At 48.8% G+C, this 23,038-nt stretch overlaps 1 protein-coding gene across 1 annotated transcript; it reads left to right on the plus strand.

Moving 5' to 3' along the window:
- The first annotated feature begins 16,571 nt into the window (after positions 1-16,571).
- On the plus strand, positions 16,572-22,871 carry LOC146755469 (hydroxysteroid dehydrogenase-like protein 2). The gene is made up of 7 exons (XM_085525612.1): positions 16,572-16,673; positions 18,453-18,616; positions 19,034-19,132; positions 19,266-19,380; positions 19,895-19,998; positions 20,810-20,908; positions 22,586-22,871. Exons 1-7 carry the CDS (start codon positions 16,657-16,659, stop codon positions 22,795-22,797), a joined length of 810 nt encoding a protein of 269 aa, XP_085381738.1. The 5' UTR covers positions 16,572-16,656; the 3' UTR covers positions 22,798-22,871.
- The last annotated feature ends 167 nt before the right edge of the window (positions 22,872-23,038 follow it).

The following is a 23,038-nucleotide window of genomic DNA, read 5'->3' on the forward strand; positions in this document are numbered from 1 at the left end:
ATCTATGGGTCAGGAGCTGCTGTGGGGTAGATGTGGGTCCGATCTATGGTACAGAAGCAGCTTTGGGGATGATGTGGCTAAGATATATGGGGCAGGAGCTGCTATGGGGCAGATGTGGGTGAGATATATGGGGCAGGATCTGATCTGGGAATGATTGCGGTAAGATCTATAGGGCAGGAGCTGCTGTGGGGTAGAGGTGGGTCAGATCAATGGGGCAGGACCTATGTGGGGCAGAGGGGGTTCTTATCTATTGGGCAGGAGCTGCTGTGGGGAACATGTGGGTCAGGTCTATAAGGCAGGTGCTGCTGTGGGGCTAATTGGGGTAAGATCTATGGGGCAGGAGCTGATGTGGGTCAGATCTATGGGGCAGGAGCTGCTGCGGGGCTGATGTGGGTCAGATCTATGGGGTAGAAGCTGCTATGGGGCACATGTGTATCAGATCTATGGGGCAGTAGCTGTTGTGGGGCACATGTGGGTCAGATCTATGGGCCTGGAGCTGCTGTGGGGCAGATGTAGGTCAGATCAATGGGTCAGGAGCTGCTGTGGAGCTGATGTGGGTCAGATCTATGGGGCAGGATCTCCTGTGGGGCTGATTGGCATCAGATCGATGGGACAGGAGCTGCTGTGGTGCACATGTGGGTCAGATCTATGGGGCAGGAGCTGCTCTGCGGTATATGTGGGTCAGATCTATGGGGCAGGAGCTGCTGTGGGGCTGATTTGGGTCAGATCTATGGGGCAGGAGCTGCTGTGGGTCAGATCTATGGGGCAGGAGCTGCTGTGGAGATGATGTGGGTCAGAACTATGTGGTAGGAGATGATGTGGGACAATGTGGGTCAGATCTATGGGGCAGGAACTGCTGTGTGGCTGCTAAGGGTCACATCTATGGGGCAGGAGCTGCTGTGGGGCACATGTGGTTCAGATCTATGGGGCAGGAGCTGCTGTGGGGATGATGTGGCTCAGATCTATGGGGCAGGAGCTGCTGTAGGGCTGATTGGGGTCAGATCTATGGGGCAGGAGATGATGTGGGGCACATTTGTGTCAGATCTATGGGGCAGGAGTTGCTGTGGGGCACATGTGGGTCAGATCCAAGGGGGAGGCGCTGCTGTGGGGATGATGTGGCTCAGATCTATGTGGCAGGAGCTGCTGTGGAGCTGATGTGGGTCAGATCTATGGGGCAGGAACTGCTGTGTGGCTGCTAAGGGTCACATCTATGGGGCAGGAGCTGCTGTGGAGCTGATGTGGGTCAGATCTATGGGGCAGGAGCTGCTGTGGAGCTGATGTGGGTCAGATCTATGGGGCAGGAGCTGCTGTAGGGTTGATTGGGGTCAGATCTATGCGGCAGGAGTTGCTGTGGGGCACATTTGTGTCAGATCTATGGGGCAGGAGTTGCTGTGGGGCACATGTGGGTCAGATCCAAGGGGGAGGCGCTGCTGTGGGGTATATGTGGGTCAGATCTATGGGGCAGGAGCTGCTGTGGGGATGATGTGGCTCAGATCTATGGGGCAGGAGCTGCTGTAGGGTTGATTGGGGTCAGATCTATGCGGCAGGAGATGATGTGGGGCACATTTGTGTCAGATCTATGGGGCAGGAGTTGCTGTGGGGCACATGTGGGTCAGATCCAAGGGGGAGGCGCTGCTGTGGGGTATATGTTGGTCAGATCTATGGGGCAGGAGCTGCTGTGGGGCAGATGTGGCTCAGATCTATGGGGTAGTTGCTGCTATGGGGCAGATTTGGGTCAGGTATATGGGGCAGGAGCTGCTGTGGGGCTGATTGCGGTAAGATCTATAGGGCAGGAGCTGCTGTGAGGCAGATGTGGGTCAGATCTATTGGGAAGGATCTGCTGTGGGGTAGAGGTGGGTCAGATCTATGGGGCAGGCGCTGCTGTGGGGCAGAAGTGGGTCAGATTTAACGGGCAGGAGCTGCTGTGGGGTAGAGGTGGGTCAGATCTATGGTGCAGGTGCTGCTATGGGGCACATGTGTGTCAGGTCAATGGGGCAGGAGCTGCTGTGGGGCACATGTGGGTCAGATCTATGGGCAGTAGCTGCTGTGGGGAAGATGTGGGTCTGATCTATGGGGCAGGAGCTGCTCTGGATCACATGTGGGTCAGATATATGGGGCAGGAGCTGCTGTGGGGATGATTTGGGTCAGATCTATGGGGCAGGAGCTGCTATGGGGCAGATGTGGGTCAGATCTATGGGGCAGGAGCTGCTGTGGGGCAGATGTGGGTCTGAACAATGGGGCAGGAGTTGCTGTGGGGCTGATGTGGGTCAGTTCTATGGGGCAGGAGCTGCTGTGTGGCTGATGAGGGTCAAATCTATGGGGCAGGAGCTGCTGTGTGGCTGATGATTTGGTTCAGATCTATGGGGCAGTAGCTGCTGTGGGGCTGATGTTGGTCAGATCTATGGGGCAGGAGCTGCTGTGGGGCAGATATGGGTCATCTTGATGGGCCAGGAGCTGCTGTGGTGCAGATGTGGGTCAGAGCTATGGGGCAGTAGCTGCTGCGGGGCAGATGTGGGTCAGATCTATGGGGCTCGAGATGCTGTGGGTCAGATCTATGGGGCAGGTGATGCTGTGGGTCAGATCTATGGGGCAGGAGCTGCTGTGGGGCTGATGTGGGTCAGATCTATGGGACAGGAGCTGCTGTGGGGCTGATGTTGGTCAGATCTATGTGGCAGGAGCTGCTCTGGGGCATATGTGGGTCAGATCTATGGGGCAGGAGCTGCTGTGGGGCAGATGTGGGTCAGAACAATGGGGCAGGATCTTCTGTGGGGCAGATTTTCGTCACATCTATGTGGGAGAAGATGGTTTCGGGCTGATGGGGGTCTCAACTATGCGGCAGGAGCTGCTGTGGGGCTGATGTGGGTCGTATCTTTAGGGCAGGAGCTGCTGTGGGTCAGATCTATGGGGCAGGATATGCAGTGGGGTAGATGTGGATCAGATCTATGGGGCAGGCACTGCTGTGTGTCTGATATGGGTCAGATATATGGGGCAGGAGCTGCCATGGGGCAGATCTATTGGGCAGGAGCTGCAGTGGGTCTCATGTTGTTCAGATCTATGGGGCAGGAGCTGCAGTGGGTCTCATGTTGTTCAGATCTATGGGGCAGGAGCTGCTGTGGGGCACATGTGGGTCAGATCTATGGGGGTTGAGCTGCTGTGGGGCTGATGTGGGTCAGATCTATAAGGCAGGAGCTGCTTTTGGAAAGATGTGGGTCTGATCTATGGGGCAGGAGTAGCTGTGGGGCAGATGAGGGTCAGAATTATGGGGAAGGAGCTGCTGTGGGGCTGAGGGGGGTCGGATCTATGGGGCAGGAGATGCTGTGTGTGTAGGTCTATGGGGCAGAAGCTGCTGTCGGGCATATGTGAGCCAGATGTATCGGGCAGGAGCTGCTGTGGGTCAGATGTGGGTCACATCTTTGGGGCAGGAGCTGAGGTGGGTCAGAGGTGGGACTGATCTATTGGGCAGGAGCTGCTGTGGGGCTAATGTGGGTCAGATCTATAGGGAAGGTGCTGCTGTGGGGCTGATGTGGGTCACATCTATGGAGCAGGAGCTGCTGTGAGGCACATGTGGGTCGGGTCTATGGGGCAGGTACTGCTGTGGGGCTGATGTGGGTCGGATCTATGGGCCATGTGCTGCTATGGGGCCCATATGTATCAGATCTATGGGGCAGAAGCTGTTGTGGGGCACATGTGGGTCAGATCTATGGGTCAGGAGGTGCTGTGAAGTTGATGTGGGTAAGATCTATGGAGCAGGAGCTGCTGTGGCTCAGATCTATGGGGCAAGAGATGCAGTGCGGCTCATGTGGATCTGATCTATGGAGCAGGAGCTGCTGTGTGGCTGATGTGGTTCAGGTCTATGGGGCAGGAGCTGATGTGGGCCAGATGTGGGTCTGATCTATGGGGCAGTAGCTGCTGTGGGTCAGATCTATGGGGCAGGAGCTACTGTGGATATGATGTGGGTCATAACTATGTGGTAAAAGATTATGTGAGACAATGTGGGTCAGATCTATGGGCAGGAGCTGCTGTGGGGCACATGTGAGTCAGATCTCTGGGGCAGGAGTTGCTGAGGGGAAGATGTGGGTCTGATCAATGGGGAAGGATCTGCTGTGGAGATGATGTGGGTCAGATCTATGGGGCAGGAGTTGCTGTGGTTCAAATCTATGGGGCAGGAGATGCTGTGGAGATGATGTGGGTAAGATCTATTGGGCAGGAGATGCTGTGGATCAGATGTGATTCAGATCTATGTGGCAGGAGCTGCTGTGGGGCTGATGTGGGTCAGATCTATGGGGCAGGAGATGCTGTGGGGCTGACGTGGGTCAGATATATGGGGCAGTAGCTGATGTGGGGCAGATGTGGGTCTGAACAATGGGGCAGGAGCTACTGTGGAGATTATGTGGGTAAGATCTATGGGGCAGATGCTGCTGTCAGGCAAATATGAGTCAGATCTATGGGACAGGAGCTACTGCGGGGCAGATCTATGGGACAGGAGCTGCTGTGTGGCTGATGTGGGTCAGATCTATGGGGCAGGTGCTGCTGTGTGTCAGATCTATGGGGAAGGAGTTGCTGTGGGACAGATCTATGGGACAGGAGAGTCTCTGGGGCTGATGTGGGTCACATCTATGGGGCAGGAGCTGCTGTGGGGTAGATGTGGGTCAGATCTATGGGGCAGGAGATGTTGTGGGTCAGATCTATGGGGCAGAAGCTGCTCTGGGGCTGATTTGGGTAAGTTTTTTGGGAAAGGTGCTGCTTTGGGGCTGATGAGGGTCAGATCTATGGGGCAGGTGGTGCTGTTGGTCTCATTGGTGTAAGATCTATGGGGCAGGAGCTGCTGTGGGACTGATGTGGGTCAGATCTATTTGTCAGGAGCTTCTCTGTGGCACATGTGGGTCAGATCTATGGGGAGGGAGCAGCTGTGGGACTGATGGTGTTTAGATCAATTGAGCAGGAGCTGCTGTCGGTCAGAACTATGGGGCAGGAGCTGCTGTGAGGCAGAGGTGGGTCAGATCTATGGGTCACGAGCTGCTGTGGGTCAGATCTATGGGGCAGGAGCTGCTGTGGGACACATGTGGTTCAGATTTATGGGTAGGAGCTGCTGTGGGGCTCATGTGGGTCAGATCTATGGGGCAGGAGCTGCTGTGTGGCTGATATGGTTCAGATCAATGGGGCAGGAGCTGGTGTGGGGCTGATGTGGGTCAGATCTATGGGGCAGGAGCTGGTGTGGGGCTGATTTGGGTCAGATCTATGGGGCAGGAGCTGCTGTGGGGCAGATCTATGGGACAGGCTCTGCTCTGGGGCACATCTGGGTAAGATCTATGGGGCAGCAGCTGCTGTGGGGTAGATGTGGGTCAGATCTATGGGGCAGGAGCTGCTGTGGGGCAGATGTAGGTCAGATCTATGGGGCAGGAGCTCTTGTGGGACTGATGAGGGTCAGACCTCTAAGGCTGGAGCTGATCTGGGTCAGATCTATGTGTCAGGAGCTGATGTGGGTCAGATCTATCGGGCAGAAGCTGTTGTGTTGCAGATGAGGGTCAGATCTATGGGGCAGGAGCTGCTGTGGGGCTGATGTGGGTCAGATCTGTAGGGCAGGAGCTGCTGTGGGGTAGACGTGGGTAAGATCTATGGGGCAGGAGCTGCTGTCGGGCTGATGTGGGTCAGATCTATGGGGCAGGAGCTGCTGTGGGGCAGATGTGGGTCTGATCTATGGGGCAGGAGCTGCTGTGTGTCAGATATATGGGGCAGGAGAAGCTGTGGGTCAGATCTATGGGGCAGGAGCTGCTGTGGGGCACATGTGGTTCATATCTATTGGGAAGGAGCTGCTGTGGGGCAGATGTGGGTCATATCAATGGGGTAGCTGTTGCTGTGGGTTAGATCTATGGGGCAGAAGCTCCTTTCGGGCATATGTGAGTCAGATGTATAGCAATACCTGGCCCATAGATGTGACCCTCATCAGCCTCACAGCAGCTCCTGCCCCATAGATCTGACCAACATCAGCCCCACAGCAGCTCCTGCCCCATAGATCTGAACCACATCTGACCCACAGCAGCTCCTGCCCCATAGATCTGACTCACATATGCCCGACAGCAGCTTCTGCCCCATAGATCTAACCCACAGCATCTCCTTCCCCATTGATATGACCCTCATCAGACCCACAGCTGCTCCAGCCCAATAGATATGACCCACATATACCCCTCAGCAGGTTATGTCCCATAGATCTGACCCACATGTGCCCCACAGCAACGCCTGCCCCATAGATCTGACCCACAGCAGCTCCTGCCCCATAGATCAGACCCACATCTGCCCCACAGCAACTCCTGCCCCATAGATCTGACCCACAAGAGCCCCAAAGAAGCTCCTGCCCCATAGATCTGACTCACGCCTGCCCCACAGCTGATTTGCCTCTTAGATCTGACCAACATCAGCCCCAGAGAAGCTACTGCCCCATAGATCTGACCCCCCACAGCCTTACAGCTGATCCTGACCCAAAGATCTAACCCACAGCATCTCCTGCCCCATTGATATGACCCTCATCAGACACACAGCATCTCCTGCCCCATATATATGACCAACATCTGCCCCATAGCAGATCCTGCCCCATAGATCTGAACCACATCATCCCCAGAGCACCTTCTGCCCAATAGATCTGACCCCAATCAGCCCTACAGCAGCTCCTGCCCCATAGATCTGAACCACATCTGCCCAACTGCAGCTCCTGCCCTATAGATCAGAACCACATCTGCTTCACAGCAGCTCCTGCCCTACAGATCTGACCCACATGTGCCCCAGAGCAGCTCCTGTCCCATACATGAGCCCCACAGCAGCTCCTGCCCCATATATCTGACCCACATCTGACCCAGAGCAGCTCCTGCCCCATAGATCTGAGCAACATCATCCCCACAGCAGCGTCTCCCCATTAATCTGACCCACATGTGCCCCAGAGCATCTCCTGTCCCATAGATCTGCCCCACAGCAGCTCCTGCCCCACAGATCTGATCCACATCAGCCTCACAGCAGCTCCTGCCACATAGATCTGAGCCACAGCAGCTCCCGCCCCATAGATATGAACCATATCTGCCCCACAGCAGCTCCTGCCCCATAGATCTGACCCACATGTGCACCACAGCAGCTCCTGCCCCATCGATCTGACCCACATGTGCCCCACAACAGCTCCTGCCCCATAGATCTGATACACATGTGCCCCACAGCAGCTCCTGCCCCATAGATCTGATACACATGTGCCCCATAGCAGCTCCTGCCCCATAGATCTGACCCACAGCAACCCCACAGCAGCTCCTGCCCCGTAGATCTGACCCACAGCAGCTCCTGCCTCAATAGATCATACCCCAATTAGCCCCACAGCAGAACCTGTCCCATAGACCTGACCCACATGTGCCCCACAGCTGCTCCTGCTCCATAGATCTGACCCTCATCAGCCCCACAGCAGCTCCTGCCCAATAGATCAGTCCCACCTCTACCCCACAGCAGATCCTTCCCAATATATCTGACCCACATCTGCCTCACAGCAGCTCCTGCCCTATAGATCTTACTGCAATCAGCCCCACAGCATTTCCTGCCCCATAGATCTGACCCATATGTGCCCCACAGCAACTCTGGCCCCATAGATCTGACCCACATATGCCCCACAGCAGCTCCTGCCCCATAGATCTGACCCACATCTACCCCACAGCAACTCTGGCCCCATAGATCTGACCCACATGTGCCCCACAGCTGCTCCTGCCCCATAGATCTGACACACATATACCCCAGAGCTGGTCCTGCACAATAGATCTGACCCCAATCAGCCCTACAGCAGCTCCTACCCCATATATCTTACCCACAGCAGCTCCACAGCAACTCCTGCCCCATAGATCTGATCCACATGTGCCCCACAGCAGCTCATGCCCCATAGATCTGACTCACATCTGCCCCACAGCTGCTCATGCCCCATAGATCTGACTCACATGTGCACCAGAGCAGCTCCTGCCCCATAGATCTGATACACATGTGCCCCATAGCAGCTCCTGCCCCATAGATCTGACCCACAGCAACCCCACAGCAGCTCCTGCCCCGTAGATCTGACCCACAGCAGCTTCTGCCTCAATAGATCATACCCCAATTAGCCCCACAGCAGAACCTGTCCCATAGACCTGACCCACATGTGCCCCACAGCTGCTCCTGCTCCATAGATCTGACACACATATACCCCAGAGCTGGTCCTGCACAATAGATCTGACCCCAATCAGCCCTACAGCAGCTCCTACCCCATATATCTTACCCACAGCAGCTCCACAGCAACTCCTGCCCCATAGATCTGATCCACATGTGCCCCACAGCAGCTCATGCCCCATAGATCTGACCCACATCTGCCCCACAGCTGCTCATGCCCCATAGATCAGACCCACATCTGCCCCACAGAAGCTCCTGCCCCATAGATCTGACTCACATGTGCACCAGAGCAGCTCCTGCCCCAAAGATCTGATCCACATGTGCCCCACTGCATCTCCTGCCCCATACATCTGACCCACAACAGATCCTGCCCCATAGATCAGACCGACATCTGCTCCACAGCAGATCCTGCCCAATTGATCTATCCCCCATCAGCCCCACAGCAGCTCCAGCACCATAGATCTGACCCACATCTGCCCCACAGCAGCTCCTGCCCCATAGATCTGACCCCCCTCAGCACCACAGCACCTCCTGCCCCATAGATCTGATCCACATCTACCCACCTTTGAAGTACTTTGGTCCTTCTCTGCCAGTCGATCGCCGCAGCATCTGGTTGTCTCCTGCTCAACACTCTGTCCTACATCCCTCCTACACAGGCCAGAAACCAAGGCACAGAAAGTATAAGGGATCCCCAAGGGTCTGAGGCATCTTCCCTGCTGGAACAGCAATGGAGGACACAAGACCACAAGAAGCCAGATTCAGGCAGAGAAGCTTGAGGGTGCAGCCATCTGCATTAAGGTTGCTATGGTTTGGCGTTGCAAATACTACTCTGCCTGACTGGGGCAGGGCAGGCTTACGCAAGTGTTTAAGCAGACGTCTTTCTGGTCCTGTAGGAAGCAGCAGGTCTGAATTAAAAGGAGCAATGAGGCAAGGAGTGCCCTGAGCTTGTTTCCTAAATAGAAGGCAGTGTGGGACAATTTGAGGAACAGGAATTCAACTACTGTAATGCAGAGCACTATTTTTGTCGCCTTCCAGCAGTCACCGATTAATGGAAGATTCTTGTCCTTCCCAGACTCCACTGTTGGTAACTCACATCTACAGCCTCTCTGGGCAGCCTGTGCCATTGCCTCACCACCCTCTGTCTGAAAAAGTTTCCCCCTAGTATCTAACCTAACATGTAGCCTAATTCTCCTCTCTTTATTCACAGGAGATGTGCTCTAGACCTCTAATTATCATTCTGACCTTCCTCTGGAGCTAATCCAGAAGCTCTGCACCTTTCTTGTGCTGTGGGCTCCAGATCTGGACACAGTACTGCAGATGGGGACTCATGAAGGCAGAGTGGAGGGGAGCAAGAGCCTACTTCTCCATGCTGCCACCTCTCTGTGGATACAGTTGGTCTTCCAGACTGCAAGCACACACTGCTGGTTCATGTCCATCTTTTTGTCCACCAGAACCTCCAAATCGTTCTCCACATTTCTTCCATGAGGAACAGCTCCATGATCTTCCCAGGCACAGAGGTAAGGCTCACTGGCCTGTAGTTTCCCATGTGATTTCCTTCCTGCCTTTCTAAAAACTGGGAGTGATGTTTCCCTTTTCCAGACCCCAGGGACTTCTCCTGCCTTCTTCTGACAGCCATGACTTTTCAAATACGGTGGAGAATGGCTGGGTGAGCGTATCAACCAGCTCCCTCATGACTCTGGGAAGCACGTCATCCTGCCCCATGGACTTGGACATATCCAGTCTTATGAGGAGGTCTTGGACTTGCTCGTCTCTTACAGTAGGAAGGATTTTGCTCCCCTGGTGTCCACCTAAATGTTCAGAGACATGAGTGTCATTCACTTTCTAGGCTCTTCTTGTGGCTCCTTAAAGTCCAAGAAGTCTCATTTTCAGCTCTCCTTACGCTTTTACCACACAAAGTAACCTGTTCCAGTTGCTTTCTCTTGTGGAAGGACAAAGGAGATTGACAGTGCACCATAAGTCAGAATATAAACTGCTGCTATACAGAAAATATTTCTGATTTCTTCAGTATTTGTCTGGAAGACAAAGCTCATAGAAAAATGTTCTAAAGTGTGAAGAATGAGCCCCTTTCAGGACTGAAAATGACTTCTGCTTTAGATGAATAACATGAATGTCTTACAGGAAAAAATACTAATCTGGAAAATATGAAATAGGAGTCAGAAAAGTTCCTGATGAGCTGCACATGAAGAGTATGGCAGAGTTTCCTTAGGGTAACCATCTTCTTTATTACCCTACAGGAATGGGTAACAAGGGCAGGAGTATGGTTCATCATTCCCTTCTTAGTTTGATGGCAGCTCCCTCTTTGTGCTGGGAAGGTAAATAATGATGGGAGAGACCCCTGGGTTTTGGTGGGACATGAAATATCTGTGGTCACAGCAGGTATGTGTCAGCTGTCACAAGGCAGACATACACAGGTAATGCAGGGTAAATTAAACGAGAGCCTGTACAATGAATATGATTAAAAACTGTGTAATAACAGCTCAACAAGAAAACCACTTGAAAGAAAGCAGGGGATCTGGCAGTGTGAATATATGCTAATTATAGAATGGATATTTGGCTGATGTCAGTAAGAATGTGCAATGTGTAATTTTTATGTGTCAGATAAGTACAATAGGCTGTTTTCTATGTTTAAGAAACCCTGACACTTGGGTCTCCAGGCTGTCTCCCCAAGTTATTCCCTAGTGTGCTTCACAACACTAAGAATGTGGAACTGGATCATTCTCTTAGCCCTCTTGCGTTGCTAAGTGTGAGATCCTCTGTTCAGAATTGGATTAGCTATCAATGAGTGATGCACAGATGCTATGGCAGACCCACAGTCCTTCCACTTCCGCCCTCCTACTGCTGACCTGTGAGCGCAGATGTACTGTTCTATAAGATGCTTTAGAGAGCTCAGGCTTAGCCAGTTGCTGCACCCACAGAAAGGCAGAGGGAAGGGCTGAAAGTCTGTGGTGACAAAGCTGGGCTGCTGAGGGGCTGATTTTCAGTTCTGCCACAGAAATCCCAGGGCCATTTGCAATCCTTCAGGCAACTGCCCATTTGTAATAGGCTGACAAACTTGTCTTGTGCGTCACATCTGTTCAGGCTGCAGAATTCTTGGAGCAGGGTTCATTTCCTATGGAGAAAACCTCACTCTGTTTGGGTCTCTCCCTTTCTACAAAGAAAGGAAAATGACAGCAATCAAAATGATAAACACAAACATAGGACATTGCTTAGTTAGGATGTGTTTAACAGTCAACAGCAGTGTAACACTTATTCCTCAGGCAAAGAAAATAAGAAAACGAGCCATCTGGGCTTGTCTCTTCCCAGTTTTGAATGAGGCAACAGCATTAATCTTTTATTCCCTCCATTTTGGGCCTGGTAAACTTGGAGTTCTGAGAGATGTGGTTTTTGGTGAATAGATGTGGCCTTCAGTATTCTCCTTTTACTCCAAAGTCTGAATCTCTGCATTCCCCCATATCACATTAATGCTTTCTTTCCCCCTCCCCCCTCCCAATAAATAAATAAATAAATAAAAACAAAAATTAATAATAATAAAAAAGCAAGCTCTCAGCTTATGAAGAAATAGCTGACAACAACCTTCTGGACAAAGCGTTTTTATGGAGTACAGTTCATATTTATAGGGAAAAAAGATCCAGAACTTTGTGCTCTGTAGTCTCCCAGTACCATATCCCACACATGCTAACACACCCTTAGGACAAAGATTACAACTGGAAATAATGATGTGGCAGTTATCCTCCACCCTGATAAAACTTCATCCATTGATGAAAAAGGTGTGTTCCACAAACTAGTGCTCATGCCATGTGGTTCCTATCAGTGGGAGAAAGTAAGGGGGAAAGCTAGAAGGTACTGTTCACATTAAGGAAATACAAGAGAAGATTTTTTTTGTTTTCCTGCACAGAGGTTGCCTTGCTTAAGCTTTATTCTGCTATGGAGGAAATGCATACACTTTTCTTCCTCATTTTCCCTTGCTAACAGAGGGAAAAGTCTGACAAGAAGAGTTATTGTCACCTTCCTCATCCTTACTACTTGCTGACACTGGAGAAGAAAATCCTCTGGGGACTACATGGCTTTGTTTCTTGGCTGTCTACTGTGCAGTTGTCCCTTCTCTTCACTTTCTCATTTCCTTAAGGTAACATCAAGCTGATGTGTGCAGCCCACCAATAAAAGTCTGTGGAAGTAAGCCTTTCTCAGGAGGTGCTGTGCTACTGTCCTCACTCATTTGCAAAGTTCCCTCTCCATTCTTTAGCATAATCTCCATGTGGGAATGGCAGGGGGCAGTTACAGAAGGAACTGCCAGACCCCAAAGCAGAGCTGGTGCAGGAGGGTACCACACAGCCATGACTTCAGGTTGGGAACTCAGAAGACCATCATACTTGAGCAATGAAGAGTCCCTTTAAATAATGAGATGTGCAGAAACACCAATGAGTAGAGAAATAAAAAATCTGGCCTTTTCAGTTTATCATATTGGCTTATAAGTTGTGAGAAATCTATGCTAGTTCTTTGAGAGGGACAGATTTTGTTTCTCTACTTTTCAGCTTACATTTGCACCACTGAGTTACTGATGGAAAAGGAATGTTACCTATAACAAAGATAAGCTTTATCTACTGATTGCTTTAAATAAACCCTCATTCCTTTCAGCTTTCACAGCTTGTAGTCTGTTAATCCCGTCAATCATTGACTTTAAATGTAGGAAATATGTAGTAAATGCATGTAAAGCTCTCTCAGTGTGTGTCAGAGAATCCAGCCACAAGCCTAAGAACAAGTAGGGGCCCTAGCCTTAAAAGAAACTGGGGGTGGGGAGTCAAACCACATTTGGGCCACCACCACAATAAATAAAATCCAGGCAAAATATGGGTGAACCATGGGCTGACAGCTCAGCCTCAAAGGGTTAAAGTAAAGGGGTCAGCCAGGTTGGATGGCCCTGTTCTAACCTGACCTGCTGGGTAGCAGCGCTCCCATGGCAGGGGTTGGGTGGGCCCTGAGGTCCCTTCCAACCCAACTATTCTGTGGTTCTATGATCCTTGAGAGCCCCTTCCAAATCGGGATATTCCGTGATTCAATCTCGTGTGCTGAGCACTCCCTCTGCTGGCACACACACATAGCTGGATTTTTCCCTACTCAGGCTGGGAAAAAAACGTGCCAGTGGAGCTGATGAAATGAAAGAGGTCATCGAAACAGAGCCCGTGGGGACTTGAAGGCTGAGCTTACCTTTTCTTCTTGGTACAGTTAGCGATCAGCGTCGTTCATTACCTTCAGCACCATGCAGATAGCGCCTGTATTTTACACAGGCCTTAGAGCTGGTTTTCTTTCACTTATTAACTGGAACGGCCACTAAAAGAATCTGAAGTTTTTCTTCAGTTTCTGATAACAGGGCAACAAGTTTGTTTAGTCACTTCTTTTTTACAAAAGCTGTGACCTGAGGAACGGATTTATAAGCAGAGCATTTCTACACTCATGTAAAAATCCTGTGGAATGCAAATGTCCAGAAGAATTTTAGCACCCACTGTGGGGTTTGTCCTTCCAGTGCAGAGCAGACTGGAACATTGTTCAGCCTTGTCTGTTTAGAGCATAAAGTCCAAGAATGGCACCACATGAAAGTTTGTAATGCAAGGATCAAGTACACCTCATAGTCAGCACCATCAGCTCCCACAATATCCCACAGCACAGCACTGAGGACCTGAGTGGAAGGTGGTGGGATACCTGTCTATGTTCCCATGATGCTGCCTCTAGGACACATGCTCATCCCTGGATAAGCAGTATAGCATAAACACATCATCAGAAAACAAAGATTCCATCTTTCTGTTTTTCCTTGTCTATTGCTACTGAATTTCTTGTTCCATTGGGCTCGAATCCATAATGGCTTATATATGGATATGACAGTCCTGTCCTCTCTCCCCTCTAAACATGTGTACAACCACACAAGCAGCCAGACACAGCCCTGACACAGTTGCCATTCACAATCACTATCCCCCAGGGCAGCACAGTAAGCTTTCATCCCACAGGATGAACTACTGCTTTAATGGAGAGGGAAAAACACAGGGGCAGCCAGAGACAGCTTTGTTCTGCTGTGGATGCATCTCCAGCAAAATCATGTTCAGTTAGGTGGCATACATCTCACAGTAACAGAGGGCAGTTTGCTATCTGCAGAAAAGGTGAAAACCAAAAGAAGTATTATCCACAAAACATAAAGAAATACTGTTATATGTCTTCTCTTTGAGTCATTATACACAGTCATTACAGAAAAAATGTTCTCCTTGCTGGGCGTTGCAGCAGGATTTAGTTACGTCTTCTCTTAGAGATCCACATCTTATTCATGCTTACACCATGTCAAGTCAAAATGAGGACGGGCATTTTGTAGATGCGTGGTATGAGAGGCCAATATTCTGTTAGTAATGCTTTCCTCCCAAGGTTTGAAGGCAGCACCTTTTCCAGCCTCATTTCAAATACTGCATCACATTTAAATCCCAGCTTTCCTAACACAGATGCAATGTTAGGAAGCCATGTGAGGAAAGACAGGGATGGCTTTAAGTCTCTAAATAAGAAGAAAGAGAATCATCATCAAGGAGGCTGACTGACTGAAAAAGAATGTGCTTTTCCAGGCCATTTCTGAAGGTACAGCTGAGGGCTAACCCATGACAGTTACTTTACTTGTTGAATAACATTTTTATGTATGTGTTTTATGTTTTGCTTTTTGTCACTTTGCCTCATGTTTAATTGCTCTGTTCCAAAGTTTTGCTGAAGGGAACTGAGGAATGGTTTGAATGGCAGTAAATGTGGATATCACAGATCCAAAACATGGCCAGAACTCAACATTGTAAAAGCTGCGATTTGACCCTCGCTCGACAAATACTTTGTACATTTAAACAGGCAAAAAAAGAACCAGCTTTAAACTGAGATGAAACCACAGATCAGAGATGAACATTTCATTAAATACTGGACAAAGCAGTAGAAACTCTTGCTCTCTTCTTGTTTGCAGATCATGAGAGTTCAGAAAAGCCCATGGAATTATATCTGATTTATAATCTGATTTATAAGCAGCACTGCATTGAGACAAGTTGGGGATGAAAGGACAGAGGACAGCTCTGGTGAAAAGGGCTGGGCATCACCTTGGGGTGATCATTGTGACTCCATGTTGGGAGTGGCCGAAGCCCCCATCACAAACACGTGCCATCACAATGACACCCCATCAGAACCCCCAGGGTGTTCAGAAGGATTTCACTTGCCGAGTGGCACAGCGAAAACCGCTTTGTCGCAGAAATGTCTGCAAGGACAAACTTCAATTGGACTGAGCAAAGACGCTCCCACCCTGCAAGAGGTGGTCAAGGATCGGCTCGTGATGCTGCTCACTCCCATGTCCGTCTTTAGCAATTGAAAATCTCCTGTACCTTGCTGTCTTTCAAGCACAAGGTGATAACAACTGACTCTTCTCCTTTGCCTTTTGCAGCCTCTCGTCAACTGGAACCCAGACTTCGGAGGAGAGAGCTCTCGGCTCCTCGAGCAGCGCAGGCTGAGATCTGCCCGGAGAAGGAGAGCCGAGACGGGCCCCTGCTGCTGCTCCTGCTGCTGCTGCTGCTCCTGCTCCCGCAGGGGCTGCCTGCAGGCAGCGGGTCCGGCAGCTGGCACCCAGGCAGCTGCAGCCAGGGGACCCCGGCCTCCCAAGCGCCGAAGGAGAAACCGCAGCCGACGCCGAGCTCGAGCCTCTCACAGCCGGCCAATGCGTGCTGCAGCAGCTTGGGGAATGAACCAGCCTCTGGACCCGTCCCTGCTGCCACCAAACAGCGGCTGGAGCCCTGGAGACATTTGTACTTCCTTGTCGTTCACTGCTTCATCTTACATGGGAGACAGCTTGCCAAGCAACCCAGCGCTGCAGGAACGTCCCTGGCGCCCAAGAGAGCAAGAGCAGCGTGCTCCTGAGGCCAGCCTGCTTTTCCACTCCTTATCGCTCACGGTGAACATACAGCATGAAGTCACGGTGATGCCAGAGGAGTGGGAGCCTTGGGAGGACCCACAGCGCCCACCTTTCACCAGCTCTGTCTGGGTAGAGGAAGGCTGCTGGCTGCGCACCGATGAAGATGACAGTGATGAAGATGACGAGTGAGCGCCCTGCAGTGGGGTCATGTCGGCGCCCGCATAGTGGCCCGAGGTGGTAGTGGATAGACCGATAGTTATAAGGACAGGTTGTTTCAATAATAAATCGTTTCAGTTGTCACTTCAGTTTGGTCATTCAGTCCTTTCCTTGAGGGCGAGATCTCAGATGCGATTTTAATTTTGCCAGTGAAAACGTGCAAGGCTTTGGCTTGGTTGAACGAGGTGTACTCCCGCAGGGAACTCATCCCGATACTTCCATCACCCGCCCCTCATCCCGCCCCGCTCGGCCCTGGCTCCGCCCGGCTCCCCGGGCCGCGGCTGCGCGGAGGGCGGTGTGAGCGGGGAGCGCGTCCCGTGCCGAGCCGACAGCCGCCCCATAGCCGTGCCGCCATGCTGCCAAACACTGGGTAAGGCGACCCGGGCTTTCCTCCTTCCTTCGGCGGGGCCGCAAGCTCTGAGCCACAGGAGCTGCCGGGGCAGAGCTGGGGCCGGGGCCGGGGCCAGGGCTGGGGCCGGGTGGAGGGACAGACGCGTGCTCCGCAGCCCCTTGAGGGCGATGGGACGCGGGGTGGAGGCCGCGGCCGGGCACGGTGGCCCCGGAGCGGCTGGGTTGGACCCGGAGTCCCGCTCGGTGCTGTTTGCTCACAGGCCGAGCTGTGTGCACATCCGGAGGGCAAAGTGCGGCTGTGGGTGTGCTGTGGAATCTGAATTGAGTGACTGCTGCGGCGTTATTTCTGCGCTGCTAACGAACGGGGACATACGTTGACCTTATTCGTTCCCGTGTGTTGCAAGCAGTAGTCATGAGATCCTTTACGAGTGCAGAAAGCGCCCACGGTGCAGCCTGTGGGCTGCCCTGGTTGCGGCCGTGCCTGCTGCAAAAGGAGCCCACCTGCATGATTCTAACTCCCTGAACCTGTCCAGTTAACATTTCTCTTACCCCTTAGGCTGGTCAACCATCCAGACTATTATGTATTTACTTGGATACAAAAGTATTTTGAGAGATGGTAATGAAAGCCTTGCTAATGTGAATGGTGTCAGCTGTTATCACTTTGGCCTCAAATCCTTTCATTCTATCACAGAAGTCAATCAGGTTCACCAGGCTTGATTTTACCTACTGAGATTGATGATGCATTGGAACATGCTGCCCAGGGTAGTGGTGAAGTCACCATCCCTGGTGATGTTCAGGAAGGGTTTAGATGTGGCACTGAAGGACATGGTTTAGTGGCCATAGTGGGGATGGGTTGAAGGTTGGACTATAATGTCTTTTCCAACCTTCCAAGTTCTAAGATTACCTCTCATCTATGGCTAGTTTCTCATGTCCTGGTAAACCATGCTCCTAAGCAAGGCACTACCAGTGTCTGCTCTCACTGAATCACCCATGCCACTCAGCAACGCTATTTCCTTGTTCATGCTCTTTCTACCCACATTATAGCAGATAAACAAGTTGCCACTGGCTTCCCTTGGAAGTCTCAGCTGCAGGTGAACTTTGGTTCTCCTCACACTGTGCTGATATGCTCATGCAATATTCCCAGTTCCTTTTTATCTCACTGGTGCTTCCACTCTGTGTGACACCTTTGTACACAGGGGCTCAGTCACAAGTCGTTTGCACAGCTGTGTCAGCCTGCTGGTTGGTTGGACAGACTTGTGGGGATTTATTGGGTTAAATGCAGTTACTTGAAAACTGAGTTTTACTGTGAAAGCCTTAAGGAAAATCATGGTCATTTTTGAAAATCTGATTTTTGGCTCTTGTCTTTGGCACCCTGCATTGGGATTGTGATCCTGGACTTTGCCTTTACAGCGTGTTGAGCTACTGGTCCTCTGTGTTCAGAGGGCCAAAAGAATTAAATTACAGAGAGCTGCACTGAGTATCAAAACGTTAGAATTGGTTGGTTTTGTTGTTTTTAGAAGTCACTCCTTTTCTGCTTTTGGAGAATGCAGCAGTTCTGTTTTGGGCAGCCTTGGATTATTGTACAAAAAGTCTTCAGTGGTGGTGAAAGGCTTTTCTGTAGCTTTATCCATTTATTCTGTATTTTGGGTCTGATTTCCTTGTAAAATGTTGAAGGCAGTTGCCTCTTGCTAAGACTGCAGTGATTGTTTTTGTCCCCAAAGACTGCAAGAAGTCACTGAGTTCCAGATTTTGCTTTGTTCCCCCTCTTGTTTCCCCTCTACTTCCTTCACATCTTCAGGAAACTAGCAGGCTGCACGCTCTTCATCACTGGTGCGAGCCGGGGAATTGGCAAAGCCATTGCTCTGAAGGCTGCCAGGGATGGTGCAAACATTGTGATCGCTGCCAAGACAGCAGAGCCCCATCCTAAACTATCTGGGACTATCTACACATCTGCAGAAGAGAGTAAGTTGTAATCAGGGTGGGCTTCAGACTGTGGGCTGTGTGTGTGTGTCATTGCTTAGTTCTTGCGTATGAGTGGGAAACTGCTCTGACTCTCCTAGCTCCCATTCAGCTTTAAAAGAATGAGCCCAAGTGCTTCTCCTGCCTCCCAGGAATTCTGTGAGGTATTGAAGTTTGATGTTAATGAATACACATGTGCATAAAGGTAAAAATGTTATGTTAATTAAAATGTGTGGTGAGCCATGTACATTCTCAGTGTTAGGATTTTGTTGTGGCATCCCTATTCATTATGCAGTATGTGAAAGTGTCAGAGTTTGAAAGGTGTAATTTTTAATGCATTCACTGAATGAGAAAATCTCAGTAGTCAGTTTGTGCAGTCTGAGAGACAAATTCTAAGTGTGCTTTTTTCTAATCACGCAGTTGAAGCAGCTGGAGGAAAGGCATTGCCATGCATCGTTAATGTGAGGCAAGAAGAGCAAATTATCAGCGCCGTGGAGAAAGCTGTGAAGACATTTGGAGGTATGCTGAGGGGCAGGGGAGTCTACCAAGCAGATTATTCAATGAAGAAGAAGAGGAAAGAACAGCCTAACCTGCTTTACTCCTGTTTTTTCTTATTTCACTGCTAATGTGAGGTGACTTACTTTAAAACCAGGGATTGATATTTTGGTGAACAATGCAAGCGCCATCTCTTTGACCGGCACTTTGGAAACAGAAACCAAGAAGGTCAATCTTATGATGGATGTCAACGTACGAGGAACCTACCTCACGTAAGTGCTGAGGCAAAGCCATTTTGACAAAATGTTTAATGCTGTCTCAGTTTGTCTGAGATCTTGGTGCAGAGAGTAATAATAACTAAACGCATATATACTGTATTATTTTTCAAATGTGGTTTTAAAAATGAGATAAATATGTGAGCAGAAGGTAAGAAATATGGGACTAGATGATTCTCTACACTGGTAATCTGGCTTGTTAGCACATCATGGTTTACTCCCTTTCCAGAACTATTACAAGGAGACTATTGCTTCCGAACATCTGGAATATCTGCTTTAGTAGAAGTTGCTGCACAGCTTGGAGGATGCAGCCCAGCTGTTAGACATGAATGCTATTCCTGAGATAAGTGAGATAGGACAGGTTTTTTTTCTGTTCTTTTCATCAGTTAAATACTTGATTACAAGGGAAGGGTTTCAGCTCACCATTGGACCTTTGTGAAAGTGAAACTACTGCTCTGCTGTAGTGGTAAATGTTCTGTAAAATAAGAGATGCTTGATTCCTCTCTTCCAGGTCTAAAGCGTGCCTTCCCCACTTACGGAAAAGTAAGAACCCCCATATCCTGAACCTCAGCCCACCTCTGAATATGAAACCCACGTGGTTCAAAAATCACTGTGGTAAGTAGCATCCATTGCCTTTGCTGTTATGTGTTGAGAAATGTGTGAGTAACTAATGACGTGTGCAGGAGCGCCAGCCAAGAATTCCAGATATTGTGTTTTTAGTGCTCACAAGAGACTGACAGGAATGGTTCCTCAGAGTGTTTTGCACTGAAAGAAAAGGTGAAAGAAAATTGTTTTCTGATAAAACACAGTACAAATCTCATGCCCCTAGCGTGGCCTTTATATTTCCAAGAAGGTTCTGCAGGTAAGAGTTAAGAGTTTTTCATAGGATTTCTTAATACTACACCATGTTTTCTATTCCCAATAGAGATAGGAAGGCAAAATCTTTTTTTCTCTATGCTTCCACATTTGATTTGATAGCGATAAAGCTCATTGCTGTCTTTTTAAATAGAAATTATCTTTGAGGAGTGAAGGAGGCCCCAATTGCGTCTTTGGGCTAGAACATATGTTGCTCATCTTAAACCTGTGGATTATCTTTTAAACTTCAACACTTGGAACATGGTTAAACTCCTCTTGCAGGTCCATGTTCCTTCTCCGCAACATCCCCTTCTCAGAGTATACAAAAAGGATTTACAACGTGCTTTTTTCCTTTTTTTTTTTCCCTCCCCAATTCAATACTCATGTAAAAGGGTCAGTTTGTATCTGAAGGGGGTGGTAGGAGCTGGGAGAGTTTCTGTACTGTAGGAAGATGATGCTCTGACCCCAGAAAGTTGATTTTTCCGTGACTTACATCCTTCAAAAATAAAATTCTATGTGTAGACTAAATATGTATCCTACTAAATATGGGATTTTTGTGTGCTTTTTGTAGCCTACACAATTTGTAAATATGGCATGTCCATGTGTGTCTTGGGAATGGCAGAAGAATTTAAAGGAGAAGTTGCTGTCAATGCTTTATGGCCTAAAACAGGTGATTATTTTGAATTGTTGTGTTTTGTCCTATACAGGTGGTCTTATTTAGGACTGATTCAGGACACCGAGCACTTCTGTGTATTTTTTTGTGATCAAAGATGTTGTGTGGGTATTGGCTTTCTTTCCTAGTTCTCACTGTTGCCTTCCTGTTTTCACTTAAACTTGCCTTCAGCCTGAGCACATTCTGCTTTTTCTCCTGTCTTGTCACTGCTCCTTTCAACATGACTCGAACTTTGGTTTGCACACCATCCCTGAGTAGTATTGGACATTTATGTCAATATTTAGAATCCCCAGCTAGTTAGATTGCCAGGAAATAGATGAAGCTGACAAGATATGTACCTCTGTAGATGTAAAAAAAAAAAAAAAGTTTTGGCTGAGTGGGAAATCAATTGCTTTTTCACACAACCATCCAACCCTTCTTGCAAGTCACAGCACACTGAAGGGCCGCATAGCAGAAAAATAACTTGGTGTGCCCATCTTATACTAGCTCCAGTTTATTGTCCATGGGTCAGTGAGGACCAGGGCTGCTGTTGAAGGTTTGGTAGCTGCTGAACAAAGAGACCAGTGTCTTGAAAGCATTAGAAGCAGTAAGTGAGCTTTCAAAATTTGTATGTATCAGTGTTTCCTTGATGAAAACTGTTCATGTTCTGAAGTATAAAAGTTTGTAATGTTCAGTCTAGGAAGAAAAATGTTGTTTTGAAAGGTTTATCTGCCAAAACAAAAGTTAACTACTTTAGAGAGTGAGAGAGGTGACTTCTGTAGTATCTACATTACAATTACAAAGTTTTTAATTTAAAGAACATCATATATATGTGATCAGCTTCAATGCTGGAGATTGACACTGTGCTAGTATGGTTCTATTGGTTCATCCAGCTCCTTGAAACAAGAAAATATGCTGATAGTGAGATGTTACGAGCTCTCGATTTAACTAAAAGTGAAAGAGGTAGCCTGCCAAAAGGATGTAAGAGTGTGAATGAGTAGTAGAGGTACTGCAGGGTCAAAGTGGAAGATGCTGTATGTATGAATTAATGGAAAACCAGCAGCACTTTGTATGAAATAGATGGAAGGATGTGCAGATTGCAGGACAGTAGATGGTTTTTCATATCAGTCTTTGCCCATAGTTTTGCTATATTTAGAACAATAATAATTGGCTGTAATGTGAAAGTAGAGGAGCATAAGCCAGGAAAAGTTTGAGTTTGTGCTATTGGGTTTCTCATCTTTAACTTAGAGTCACTTTGTTATCTCACAAGTTATTGTGGGGCTAAAATTGAGATTTTCAGTATGGTAATGGCTGCAGAAAATGTTAATTGCTGATGCACATTCACTTTGAGAAAGATAGTTGTCCTGTTAGTTTTTCATGTCCTGAATAAAGCCAGAGGAAGTCTTTGTGTGGAAAGTATTGATAGAAGCATTGAATAATATGAATATTACAAGGAGTTCTTCCCTTTATTCCTCTTTTGGTTCCTTTAATACTTTTCAAGTAAGGGAATCTTTACACTTTGAGGATTGTTTGCTGGTTGACCATTCTTCGCTGGTTGATGGTATTTCACAGTTTAGTCTTCTCATGATTTACTTTCATGTGAGAGGAGAATAAAGTTTATGCATTTGCCAAAGAGATGAGTATGTGATGTCATTAGTGTTAAACTTGTAATTTCCTGTCCTCTGAATTTTCCAGCCATACATACAGCTGCTATGGATATGCTGGGAGGATCCGGAATAGAGAAGCAGTGCAGAAAAACTGACATAATTGCAGATGCTGCATATTGCATTTTAACAAAGCCGAAAACTTTCACTGGAAACTTCATTATTGATGAAGTTCTACTGAGAGAAGAAGGCGTTAAGGATTTTGATGTCTATGCAATTGCACCAGGTAAAAGAGATCTTTAAAATGAGAAGTTTGCGAAGGAAGGAAGGCCATATGGGGAATATGGATATATTCCTTTGACTCAGTCAAAAGATGCTTTGCCTCACGTTTGAGAATGTGGATTCTGGGAAAGCACATAATAGTCCACTGAGGCTCTAATAATCAATGCCTATATAAATATATTTATATATATATATATATATATTTTAAACCCATTAGCAAAAAGAAAATAGACCTGTGTTGTATTAGGCGAAATCGGACCCT

This window comes from Coturnix japonica, chromosome 32 (genome assembly GCF_054131305.1).
Source record: "Coturnix japonica strain WE chromosome 32, WE-NBRP24, whole genome shotgun sequence".
NCBI lineage: Eukaryota > Metazoa > Chordata > Aves > Galliformes > Phasianidae > Coturnix > Coturnix japonica.

Excerpts from the sequence above, each read along its gene's own strand:
- LOC146755469 (XM_085525612.1), top strand. Across the intron at positions 18,617-19,033 it reads CTACACATCTGCAGAAGAGA|TTGAAGCAGCTGGAGGAAAG; the intron begins GTAAGTTGTAAT and ends CTAATCACGCAG. Across the intron at positions 19,381-19,894 it reads GTACGAGGAACCTACCTCAC|GTCTAAAGCGTGCCTTCCCC; the intron begins GTAAGTGCTGAG and ends CCTCTCTTCCAG.